Consider the following 12942-nt stretch of genomic DNA (forward strand, 5'->3'; position numbering starts at 1 on the left):
GAAAAAAAATGAATTCGATTTTCATGTATAAAGTATAACTTATGAAAAAGATCATTCTATCCCAAATATATAGGAAAGGGAGAAGTATGTCACTGGAACGTGTGTATATGCATATTAAATAAAGTTAAAAAAATAAACTTTAAGACAAAACTGACGAGGTTTTAGATTTTTTTTATTTCAGTAAAACATGTTAAAATTTAAAATTACTCCCTTTGATCCTTTTAATAAAGATCCCGAATCATGCGATTTAAGAAATCTTAAAATTTGTAAAAGATTATATATTTTTAAAATGTGCCCTTATTTATAGGAGGATAAGTAAGAGAGAGAAATAATATGGAAAAAAAAAAAAAGATGGAAAGAATGTACAGTAAAAAATAATTCAATTAATAAGGGGTAAAACTGATAAAAATACACTACCTCCGGTCTTTAATATAAGACCCGGTTTGATTTTATGTTGGTTCTAAATATAAAACTCCAATCCATTTTGTCTCTCATATTTACTTAATTTTTTTAAGATAATCATTCTAATAATTATAGTTTTAGCTAACACATTTGATTAGTAAAGATATTTTAGGAAAGACAACACCTATTTATTACAAATGACTAACTTGAATTCTTTTATTTATTTTTTCAAATTAGTGAACTGGTTTATAATTAGGACCGGAAGTAATATTTAATGCGCAGATAACCCAAATAGCATCTTATAAAAATGATTGGACTAATTCAAAACTTTAAATCTTTTGAAAAACAACAGAGAAACTATCTTATAAATTAAACCAATGAAATATAGAATTGAGAGCCCAAAAAAAAAACAAACCAAATGGCAATGATCAAAAATATCGAATTGGACCAGACGGTCCTGCCGGTTGAACCACTGACCAAATTCGGTGACCATTCAATTTGGACTGAAAAACTATTTTCACGACATGTGTTGAGCTGTCATTGTGGGTCTTGTTGTTTCCCTTGTAAATTTTTCAAAAAAAAAACTTTGTACGAAATTTTAGCCCGGAAAAGTCACCAGCCACGTTGGCACCCTGTTGAAGAGAGAGGAGTAATTGAGCAAGAGAGGGATGTTTTAAAACTTGCTCTGATCGTATTAAATATTGTTTCTTGCTCTGTTACTGTCATTTACCTTGTAAAATTTGCTGTCAATATAAAGCTCATGTCCTTCACTTTCGTGGAAAACTTAAAAGGAAAGAAGATAATTACCACTAAATCCTATTATCATTTATTATTCTAAAATTTATCACTACAAGCTGTTTATTGTCATTGAGATTTTTTAATAATTATAGTAAGATTTCATAGCAATTCACCCAAAAAATCAATCGATCTTTTCTTTCTCTCTCATGTCTTGACATCAATTTTCTCATAACTATGGCGTACGAGTCAATCGAAGATATTAAAAGGAGGAAGTTTACGAGCTTCGGAGATATATCGATAGTGGTAATAATTAGGCTTATTTAGCAACAAATAAAGGGTCCACAACCGAGTAGTACCTTTTTACATCAGAGAATATAAATACAAAAGAACAAAAAGAAAAAAGAAAAAAACATACGTTCTTATCGTAGGGAATAGTCCGGAGATTCAATTTCTTAATTATCAGTGAAAGAATGATTGTTATGGCAATTTCTTAATTAAAAATAAATTATTCTTAATTATGAGTGATAAAATGACCGCACTAAGTGGTATATATAGTAAAGAATCTTATGCTAATATAAAGCTGTTCTCATGTATAATATGTTCTTTTCCATTCATACAAGAACTGAATATTATCTTCCTGAGCACAAATATAAAATTATGATCAATATTATCAGTCAGTGACACAGATTTACTAGAGGATCAGCATAAAACAGTCTCTTATACATATATACATATATACATATATATATATAGTATATTCATTATCCCTCGTCATAAGCGGAGCTCACAGGAAACACCACAGCCAGAGAACAACAGCACAACGATCATTGCACTGAATCACAAGAATAAAGGACGAACCTCTAACACAAGGTTCGGGACCTGCAATGAGGATCAAACTGATTCATTCATTGTCACCTTCAACCTCAAACTATTGATCTTCATTAGAAGACTTCAGGTCAGCACAAGTTCTTTGAATTTAGCGATGCACTCTAATGCTTTCTTGAACTCATTTTCTTCCAACGCGATGTTGAACCGACAGTAACCAGGAATTCCGGTCCAGGAGCCACTGTTTATGCATAAACCAGTGGCTTTGAGAATGGCAGTCCTAATATTTGAGTCATCAATCTTGATTTCAGTGGTGGCATTTCCATGGCTCTCATCACTTTCTGGTGAAATCTTGAGCTTCATGATCTTGTCGAGATAGGCCGAGGGCTTGGCCACGACAGAAACACCAGCTGAGGAATCAAGCACATCCCACTCACATTTCTCAAGAGCCTATGGCCAGTAAGAAAGAAATGAAGAATATATCAAAATCATGGCAAATACAGATAAGTTTGAAATTATAGATCATAGGCAGATTAAGATTCAAAATGATTTGGAAGTTAAAAAGCATGTGCTTTTGAAATGTTTGGTACACTGAATAGGAATGAATCCAAAAAATGAACTGAAATGTAACAAGAGTATAATAAAAATTGCATCTTATTTTTTGTATATTGGAAAGAAAATCTCTGCATAAATGCAACCAGCCGGGCCGCATGTCTTAAGAAGTATTATTTCTTAAGTGAACATCTGAATATATAATTAGTTTCATGATTCCTCTACAAAAACTTGGCTGAATAACCATACAACATTTTGTTGCCAGTTCAAATGTGCAAGAAGTTACACTGAGCGGTCATTCCAATAATGTAATTTGAAAGCCAAACGGGAGGTTCAAGCAACATAAGGAATATATTATTTTACTAGCTGCTTGCCCTTTCACAAAACAGAAATTATTTTAAAAATCTAATTTCAACAAAATGGCTTAACGTAAGTTCATGCTACTTCAATTAATGAAGCACCTGACATGGAACGTTTAGAAATTTTGCTGTAGTCATGCAATCGTGTTTATAATTTATCTTTGAGATTTAGGCCACAAAAACCAGCCGGGTAGAATTCAACAAATAAAGTTCTAAATAAAAATGAAAAATTACCTCTTTCAAGCATTTGTATCTACTTCTCAATTCCCTCGTGTGCTCAATAGTGACATCATATAGGTCTGCTGATTGCTGCTCCATGAGACCCAGCAACTTCTTTATGGCATATTTAACAGTACTATGGGGTCTGCTTAATCCTGGAAAGGTATAAAATGCGTCGACTAAAACTGGCTCGTTTAGAATCAGAAACCCAAATCTGAGGACACCATTGAGCATCTTCAGAGATAATCCTCCAAAAAGAGAAACACAAAATGATGGCTTGCATGAAGAACTTAGCTCTGACAAGCACTGATGCAAATTCCAGCCACCCCAGCCTTCATAGTCATATTCCAAACCCGAAAATGAAGTGTCAATTACAACTCTTGCCCCATATTTAGCACAAGTTCCTAAGACTTCTTGCACCTCACCGTTGCTATAAAGTGAACCAGTTGGGTTAACTGTTGGGCCAGAGATATAGACCCATGGATTTTTCACAGTCTCAAGGACTCCAGCAAGTGTCTTCCCTGTGAGCTTGAAACCTTCATTGACATTGGTGGGAATTGTCACTATGCTAGCTTGCAAAAACTTGGCAGCCGTAACATAGTTCCCATTTGATCCAGTTGGAAAACATAAGGTGCCACCTTCTTTGATGCAGCAAAGGACCAATTTATTAAAAAGAGCCGTTGAATTTTCAGCATATATAATTTCTGCGTTGTTATCTGTTGGGAAACCATAGTTTCTACTGACAAATTGTTTGATGTTTGGGGTGACATTAGTTTCTGATTCTGTCATGTTTTGTCTTGCGAAACTTTCAAAAATAGAAGCCTTGATAGAAGATGGAATAGACAAGAAGCTTTGATCACTATCCATGTGGATTAGAGACCCGTTCTCCGCCCCATCGATGGACAGCTCCGCATTACTAAGCACTGGTATAGTTGAGCCAGCAAATCCTATCGTAGCTGCTGATTTGACATTTTCACTGTTTCTCTGAAGAAATAAGTCAAAATTTAAGTCAAAATTTAGGTAATGAAACAAATTCCAATGGGGATAATTAATCTAAGGAGTTTAACTGCCCAGATGTTGGTAACAATAAAGAAATTGAACAAGATGGGCTAGATAACATTTTCGTTTTTCAGATTGTAATCAGCCCAGGAGTTCAAATTTGAAACAGTTAAGGCACGGAACTCCAGGAGGCCTCTGGCTCATCAGGAACAAAAAAAGAATCAATGACCATAAATTAGTTCCGACCATTACACTAGGTTATGCATGGGAAAAAATATCAGTTTGTCAATTGATTCATCCATACCAAGTTGATTGTTCTAGTTTGCTTCAGATAACAAGGTAGATTGAAGGAGACTAAGGTAGTAATGGATATGCCTAAGTTCCACATCAAAAATTATAGAATGCTTTATAGGGTATTTAAGCGACTTGGTTCTCCCACCTCAAATGCCAAGGCTTCATATTCATTACGGTTGAATCACAGTTGCCATCGTCTTCTTTATCATTTCTCTATCTATGACACGCATTTATGACATCCATTAAAGTCCATTCAAATCCCTTGTAGGCATCATGAATTCTTGATATGGTGCCAAATTGTGCTTTGATACCATTTGATGCATGGTAAAATATAACACTACTCTTTACTCAACTTATTCATATCCAATACGACTTTCTCATTCATTATTTATAAGCTACTGGGGATGCAAATCATCTAATACACTCCCCAATTACTCAGAGGAAGTAAGACTGACAAACCTGAGTAACTGGATGTCTGTCTGCAAGCTGAAAAGCAAGAAGCTCATGAAAAATACAACCATAGTAGTACTGACTAATCCGTGAAGTATTGCCCTCAAGTAGTTCAACAGTTTTGGATAAGGCACTGAAGAGAGACTCTTCTTCAGAAATGACAAAAGCTACTTCTAAATCTGGATAAACCTGCAATATGTTGTTCAAATCATCAAGAAGAAATTGTGAGGAAAAAAATCGAATGTGCCCTGTATGTGGTGATTGAGTCAAAGCAGTCAACACAGAACTTTACCTTATTCTTCACTAATCCACATATAATTGCTGCATGAGTAGGAAGAGTATTTCCTGCTAGATATTTTAGGACCCCAATAGATCCTGGGAGGCTGGATAGCTCAAAGTGATCAGATATGTCTATAAAGAGACGAGATCCAATCTCCCGTGTTGCTTCCAAGAGGTTAACAAAACCTGAACTAGTAACTGCCTCAAAAAGAGCAATCCCAGTCACCACCACTTGTGGCTTCAACTTCTTTATCAGTTCTATCATTAAGTCCGACTGCCTAGGAGCTTCAATTACTGTAAGAGTATCCTCTGAGGAGTCACCAGATACTGCATTCTTCTGAAAAGAAAAAGAAAAATAGCATATTTAAGTCAGATTAACATGCAGAGTTTTCAAAATGAAACAGAGAAATTCAATCATTTATTTCCACTAGCACTCCTTTTTTTGGGATAAAATCCACTGGCAATTTCCAATTTTGGAGAAATTATATATTTAGAACTAGAACTATGGATATGGATACATCACTAAATAAATGCTAAGAGAAGCTATGCAGGCGAAATGAAGAGGGAAGGTCTCCACGATGACAAACAACTTTATCAGGACTCCATATCTGTCAGCAAAAGAGAGGGTCATCATCATCTTTATTCCTTTTTTATCCCATTAATATAAATGCAAGGAACAAAAGACACATTTCCATATGTTCAAAGTCTCAATATGGCAGTTGCAACTAATACCTCTATATTCTCCTAAGCAAAAGAATGTTAAAAATATATGGTGATTATTGCTCAGCTGTTAAGATTATATCATTAACACTAAACATCTTGTTCACCTGGATAGAAAATATTTGTTCATAAAATATAAATAGGGAGAAATTGAAAGATATGATACAGCCAAGCCAGTCACTATTAATATCAGCAAAAAATTTTATTGCAGAAAAGAAGTTGGCTTATGCCGATTAAATGGTTCTGATAATATAGAACCACTCATAAGCCCATCTCTTCTGTCAAAAGAAGCAGCAGGTCATACAGAAAATTCTCGTAAATTGGTGATATCAGAAGCCCATCGGCTTTGCAAAATATTAGTAAATTTGTAAATTTCCAGGAAAATGGATTTTATATCCAACAGCTCCATATTACAACAGAATCCCTTATTTAAAACCGCCAGAGAAATAATCTCATCCTGATATGATAGGGTAAGGATACCCCAGAATGACAGGGAGTTCATCATCGTTGCGCTAGATCTCACTAATCTCATCCTCCCACGGAAAGTAAGTGATGCACAACTCTCAGTGTCTGGCAGTTTTATTCCACTGCTCAAAATCTTGAAAGCACTTTCTGATGTATCTTGTAGATTTTGGTCAGCAACTAACACATTAGCATCATAAGGCAGCTAAATATATTTTTCCCATGCAAAAGAGTTTTTTTTTTTTTGGAGCTGCTTATGCTCTGATGACATAAACTATCCAAACTGGTTTACTTTCACCCTTAAAAGTTCTAAGAGATTTCAGCAAGTGGCAAAAGAATTCAGTCAGAATCAATTCGATTCCTGCAGAAATTTAAAGTTCAAGGACAAAGATGTGCCAGGCTCCCAGCTATATGAAGCAAGAAGCTGTTCTTAAAGGAATCTGCTACTAGAAAATAGAAGTTATGGTTGCAGTTGCTTATGACACTTTGAACAACATGAAACACCAAAAAGCATGTCATGGAAACTGCATACCTCAACTGCCAAAGATGTTAACCACTGCCTGGGCAGGTGTCGAGTCAGGTGTTCATCAACAATTGCAAGATGAGGTGAGCACAAGCGAAGAGCATTCTCAATTGCTACAGTCCTTGAAGGGCAGATGATCACATTCTATAAAAAGATTTGCAAGGAAAAAGTCAATATCAGGTGCTACAGGACATTTTCCAAACGTGAGCCAGGTAGCTCAAGTGGGGAAAATGTAACATGCCATCAACAAAAACAGTATAAAGGACTGCAGAGAATTTACATTTTATTTTCAATACATCATAGTAGGAAGTATTTGCACTCATGAGACAAAGAAGGTACAAATTTTAATTCCTATGAATATCCACAAACTTTAACCCATTTAATATGTAATAATCTAATAATAAGATTTTCATCGCATGAGAATACAAGCCAACAAGACAGAGTCTTCTAGAACAAAATGAATAGAAGAGTTAGAATACTATAAAAATTAAATCATCTGACAGAAATAGTGTTACTAGAAAGTAAAGATAAAAATCTAACAACTTGACAAACTAATAGATAAAGATGAGAACCAGGGAAAAAAAAAAAAAAAGCTTTAGGAGTGAGTGTACTAGTAAGAACTTGTGCTAGCCACCAAAAAACAAATATTACAAAATTTCTAATAACATGTTCTATGCTGCACAACTTTTTCTTGTCATCTTGAACACTCCTCCCCAAGATGCGAAGTAAACATTTACCATACACGGCTTATAACTAGCTTTCCTAGCATTCCAAATCTATTTCCCAAAAATTAAGTCCAGCTTGAGTAATAGCATTCGACTCCCTAGTTTTTTTCCAAATTTATTTGGTCCTTATTTCCAGCTAATATTTGTAACGATTCCCATGTTTTCACTAAAAGGGTTGGTCAGAGGTAGATAGGTAGGCCCACCTCCTTATTGGACACTCTCAAACCTTTGGTCTCATCTCTTGGTCTTCGTTTCCAATTTGCTGGTTTCCTGTGAATTCTAATGACAGTTGTTTGCTCGCCTTATCCAACACAACTCAACTACTACAAGATAGCACAAAAACATCAAACAGCACATGAATTCTATTCTAATTCTAACTTCTTTAAAAGAAGATCCTTCCAATTTGACGCTTTTATCAGCTGAAAAGCAGCAACCTGCTTGCTGTGTTTCATATAATCATCCGTGCATGATTAATGCCACCATATAAGGCAAGTATATAAGTGAAAGTATGGAATCAGAAAAGACTGATAAAGGGACAGAGTGGCACCTAATAGGATTCTCATTTTTATTTACATCATAATATGCCAATAAAAACATTCATGGCAAAAAATAGTAGCAGCCAGGAAATGAATGATAGCATAGAACAGAGTTGATGAGACATCATCTTATGTGTTATGCATATGTGCGTATTCTGCAGCATGGCTAAATAATGAAAGCAGCATGCTAAATAATGAAGAAGCACAATGTCACTCTTACATTGGCAGTCACTGGAACATGGTGATACTTTTTCATAAATCCTGCAACAAGACTGCGAAATCCTTTGGATCCAGATGGTGGCTCATAAGGAAAATACGAATTCTCTCTTAAGATTCTTGCAAGATAAGCAAGGAAAGGAATTTTCTCATCCGCAACTGAATCATCATCAAAGGACAAATCTAAAGAACTGCTGATCTCTTTGAATCCATTTTTAAGAAATTCAAAAATAACCTTAACCTGTCAGTGTAAGAATGCATCACACTTTAATTTCCTCCTATATAAGGAAAATAGATATGCTTTTTGTAATTCAGAGGCTTTAGTGAAGTACACACCTGACTAGGGTGACGAAGTTGACAGCTGTAAACTGATAGAGCATGAGAAATGCTGCCACCAGCCTTTCCATATGCCCATGCTGTCCTTGCACAAATTGACTGATCACCAGAAAGTCCCATAAAGAACTCAAAACGGTGTGGACTGTTCTTCTCAATCTCAACTAAGGCACTAATATCTGTGTCTGCAGCCTGTACCAACACAATAATAAGGCCTCTTCCACTGAATAAATGATATCAAGTCAAGGAGATATTTGCTTGCCTGAAGAATTTTAGTCTGCCAAAGTTTTGTGACGCGGAAACCCCGACGTTCAAACAATCGTTTGCAAACACCTTGACCTGGGCGACCTCCCATGTTAAATATCATGATTCCATTTGGTTTGATTACTGCTATTCCCTCTTCAACCGCCCTAGCAATTAACCCTAAGCCAAACTGATCCTCAACAAAACCCTAGATGGATTAAAAAAAAATGAGAATGGTGCTGTACAGTTATAATTAATTCGCCAGCATATTAATCAGAAATATTTCTACAGGTTGATATCTTTCAAACTTGGTGAATATGGAATGAAAATTATTGAATGAGAATACTAAGCAAGTAAAATTTAAGCTGGACACAAAACCATGAGCTTTTGGAAAAATATCAGAAAAGTAGAGCTAATGAAACTTTATACAAGCATGTCAAAGATTAACAGTTACGTATTTGGCATTTAAAGAAGCGAAACATAAAAGCTAAATACATTATAGACAACCAATAAAACAATACCAGGGATTCACCAAATTAAAGTAATAATAATACAGGAAATTTCTTACCTGAAGCGCACAATAATTGCTCAAGGAATAAAGGAATTCCTCACTTGCATTTTCAGTAATAATCTTAGACATTGCATCTGGGTTGGGATTAAGAATCTGCATGAATCCCCACAAGCATAATTAATATCTTGAAAAAAGATTAAGAGATTTTTCCCAAAACACCTCCGAATAAACAAAATTCATCAAGTCCTAACTCCTAAGGTTGTTAGAGAAGCAAATTCCTCCAAGGTTCTGAGATCAACTAAGTCAAGAGAATAAGGCCGAAAGTTGAGACTTGTGCTTCTCTGAAGCCAGAAATATGGCATGCATAATAAAAGCATAGCATTTTTTATGGGAACAGATCATATAATTTGCGGTTTGTTTATTTGGCTTTATAAGTTGTGGATTATGTGACCACAGTGATGTGACAATAAAAAAAAACTTTTAATTTTAAGATAAGGAAAGGGAAAAACTCACTTCATGGGACTTTCACTGGTGTTTGGCGTTTTTCCAATAACCAACTGCTTTTGCTAACAGAAATTGATAAAGAGAACAGAAACTAACTAAACTGTTTTGTTTCTTGATAGAGATTACTTAGAAAGTACTTTTCATAGCAGTAATTTTTTCAATAGTACAAGACTCAATATTATTACTAAAAAATGTGAGGAACTTGCCAAAAGTTTAATGCACAAAACAAACACCAAAATCAATAATTCTCCAAATAATAAACAAAAGAATGGACAAGAAACCACAGGATACAGCTATGAATTACATGGCATAAACAAAAGAAAGAAGGGACCTGCACCTGAATAGCAACTTTCATTAATCAAATTATCAAGTTATTATTTCCAAATCAGCACCATTCAAAGAATCAGAATATAAAATGAAAAACATAAAATCAAACATTTAATTCAACTCAAGCAAAAAGCATCCACTTAATAGTATCCATATGAGAACCTCCAACTCCAGTGTCCTACATAAATATCAAAGGAAGCCTTTAGAAGGAGCTCATGGTCATAGAATCTTGACAGTCCCGTAGTCACATGGCCCCAAAAGAGAGGCCTGGATAAACTTGCACAGGGAATACTATAACAAAATTATATCCTCCATAAAAACCCAGATAATGTCCTATATAAGATGGTTCTTGGAATACCTGAGGTATGCAGCCCACAATTCTCTCAAGTTGAATTTCATGCTCTCTGCAATATGACAGAAGATCAGATTCATGAAACTCTACCCTATCCAGCAAGGTTTTCTTCTCCTCATCATAGACAGGCTGGCCCTTTTCATCTAAAGCGTTTAAATACAAGTTTATCCAAGAAATCTTTACTGCTCTAGGATTGATATCAAGGCCGTAAACCTGAAGACATTAGTTGTATACAAGTTAGCAGCTGCAAATAACAAAATTATTATGACAGCATCTATCAAAATAATGAAACATGAAAGCACTGAAATTAAAATAAAAAAAAGCTAACTTTCATAGGCAGCCACTTCTCGGCTATGGCAATAGATATCCAACCATTTCCACAACCTAACTCAGCAATAGTCCTGTCCTTGAAAATGGAGTCTGGGTGTCTATTAATTCCCTCATAAAAAGTAAAGGACCAGTCTTCTGGGACAAAAATGCTAGGGATCACCATCATTGTCAATTTTTTCCTCCCTTGGTATCCTGCATTTGATAAGAGATATGGAGGAAGTCAGAAGAACACTTCTCAAGAGTTACGACATGTGTAGACTCTATATCCAAAACACATCAATCATAGACTTGCCACATTTTTCACAGAAGAATTAGCTGCAAGAAGCATATCATATAAACAATGTTAAAATTCCAGTAAACTAAGAGTACAAAGGAAAAGTAAGTTTAGAGTAAATATTTTGAGTAAAAGTCTAGAGTAAATACTTTAAAGCATCATAAGATGAGTTAATAATATTAATCATAGAGGAAGAAAAGCCCAGCATTATGCTGGAACAATCGTTGGTACAGTCTCATTCACTGCCAAAGTAAGGCACTGAAATTAATTACTTAGAACATCTGTTATTCCTGAGAGTTGGAAATAATTAACTCCGTTAAAGGAGGCTCTGTTACTCAAGCAAAACGCGAAGAGAAACAGCATTAAACTGTTTAATATCGAAATCATTTTGCATTGACAAAATATATGGGGCAAAAATCTTGTTTTCTATGCAATGGAACATAATGAAACTCCTCTGGAACAAAAGGCGGCACTTGAACGCATTTCAGCCTCAGGTTTCTCCCGCCTATTTAAGGTTTTATTCGTTTGGGTTGAAACAGTAAATTCAGATATAATTCTACTATTGTCTTTGGGGAAAAAAGATTCTACGATTGTCTATTGTAACTATAAACCACAGAGCCAATCCACAAAAATCCAACGCTAAGTGACAGAGCTAAGAAGAAATCGGTGGACTATAAACGCTATCCATGATGTCATGTATTCGAACAAGGATAATTTACTTGTCACTCTGTTGGTAAAAATATGAAATAAAAAAGAAGAAAAAATCCATCCGATCCCCAGGTTTATCTTCTTTCGTTGTTAGTGTACAAAACCAATCGGCCCGGTCCTTCATATGATCCCTGTCAGTTACAGCGCTTCATTTTGTGTTTCCCCCCGGGAGGTGGGGGGGATGGATATACTGCAGAAAACAACACGTAATGGAATTGCATGCGACCCTGATTTCATGCTAAGAAAGTACCAGATATTAACTGATGCCAGATGTTATCTTCCAAAAAAAGGAAAAGTGAAAAAGAAGCGCACTACATTGAGCTTTCCCTATAGCTTTCTGTAAACTAGACATTATTTACTTGGCGCAAAGTTTTCATATCACCGCCCACAGATTTCCATTCCCAGTCATACTCGATTTCCCACCAACCAAACAGGTCAACTTAAAGGGATAAAACCATATGCAAAATGAACAAGGAGACTCAGTAAGCAGCAATGACAATACCCTCGTATTGGTCCAAGAAAATGTCTTCGATCCGGAAATGGTAGGTCTTAAAGCAGTGATCGCAGGCTTCCTTGGTGGGAAAACGCTTCTGCAGGTCCGAAAGGAAGATCCGCGCTTGGGAACGGGTAGTCGGATCTTCCAGGCGAGACAGCACCGACCGGAATGCACCGTATGCGGCATCGCCGGACTGCTCGCACTGCTTCAGGAACTCCTCCACCGAGCCGTAGACGACGCCATTCGCTGCCATTGCCGTTGACGGTCACTGCAGAGAGAGAAATTGGGAGCACTTTAAACAGACTTGGTCAGAGAAGACGCTAGTCAGTCATGGAGTCATTCCTTCATTGGTCATATATACGCTTCTCGGGGGAGAAGACGATTCTTTTTTCTTTTTCTTTTTCTTTTTTTTTTTTGACCAGCAGAGAAGAGGACTCTATTTGCTTCTATTTTCTATACATTTTTTATAAATTCTTGGGTTAAGGTGCATCTAGCACCCGCCAAGTATTTTGTCAGGTGTACCCAGTAGTTAAAGTAATTTATGGTGCAATTTTACCCTCAAAGT

General features: G+C 35.8%; 1 protein-coding gene across 2 annotated transcripts; it reads right to left on the reverse strand.

Moving 5' to 3' along the window:
- Positions 1–1710: 1710 nt before the first annotated feature.
- LOC114759943 (methionine S-methyltransferase) lies at positions 1711–12701 on the reverse strand. 2 transcript variants are annotated; one of them, XM_028949184.1, is made up of 12 exons: positions 12384–12701; positions 10898–11091; positions 10576–10782; positions 9444–9539; positions 8895–9083; positions 8636–8824; positions 8304–8540; positions 6832–6966; positions 5131–5451; positions 4848–5027; positions 3111–4079; positions 1711–2415 (listed from the first exon to the last, which is right to left on the reverse strand). In XM_028949184.1, exons 1-12 carry the CDS (start codon positions 12628–12630, stop codon positions 2092–2094), a joined length of 3288 nt encoding a protein of 1095 aa, XP_028805017.1. In that variant the 5' UTR covers positions 12631–12701; the 3' UTR covers positions 1711–2091. The 2 variants fall into 2 exon arrangements, with proteins under 2 accessions (XP_028805017.1, XP_028805016.1); XM_028949183.1 differs by having other exon boundaries at positions 5131–5454.
- Between the last annotated feature and the right edge of the window lie 241 nt (positions 12702–12942).

Source organism: Neltuma alba, unplaced genomic scaffold (genome assembly GCF_004799145.2).
Source record: "Neltuma alba isolate B1F8T4 unplaced genomic scaffold, ASM479914v2 tig00010921_pilon, whole genome shotgun sequence".
Classification (NCBI taxonomy): Eukaryota; Viridiplantae; Streptophyta; class Magnoliopsida; order Fabales; family Fabaceae; genus Neltuma; species Neltuma alba.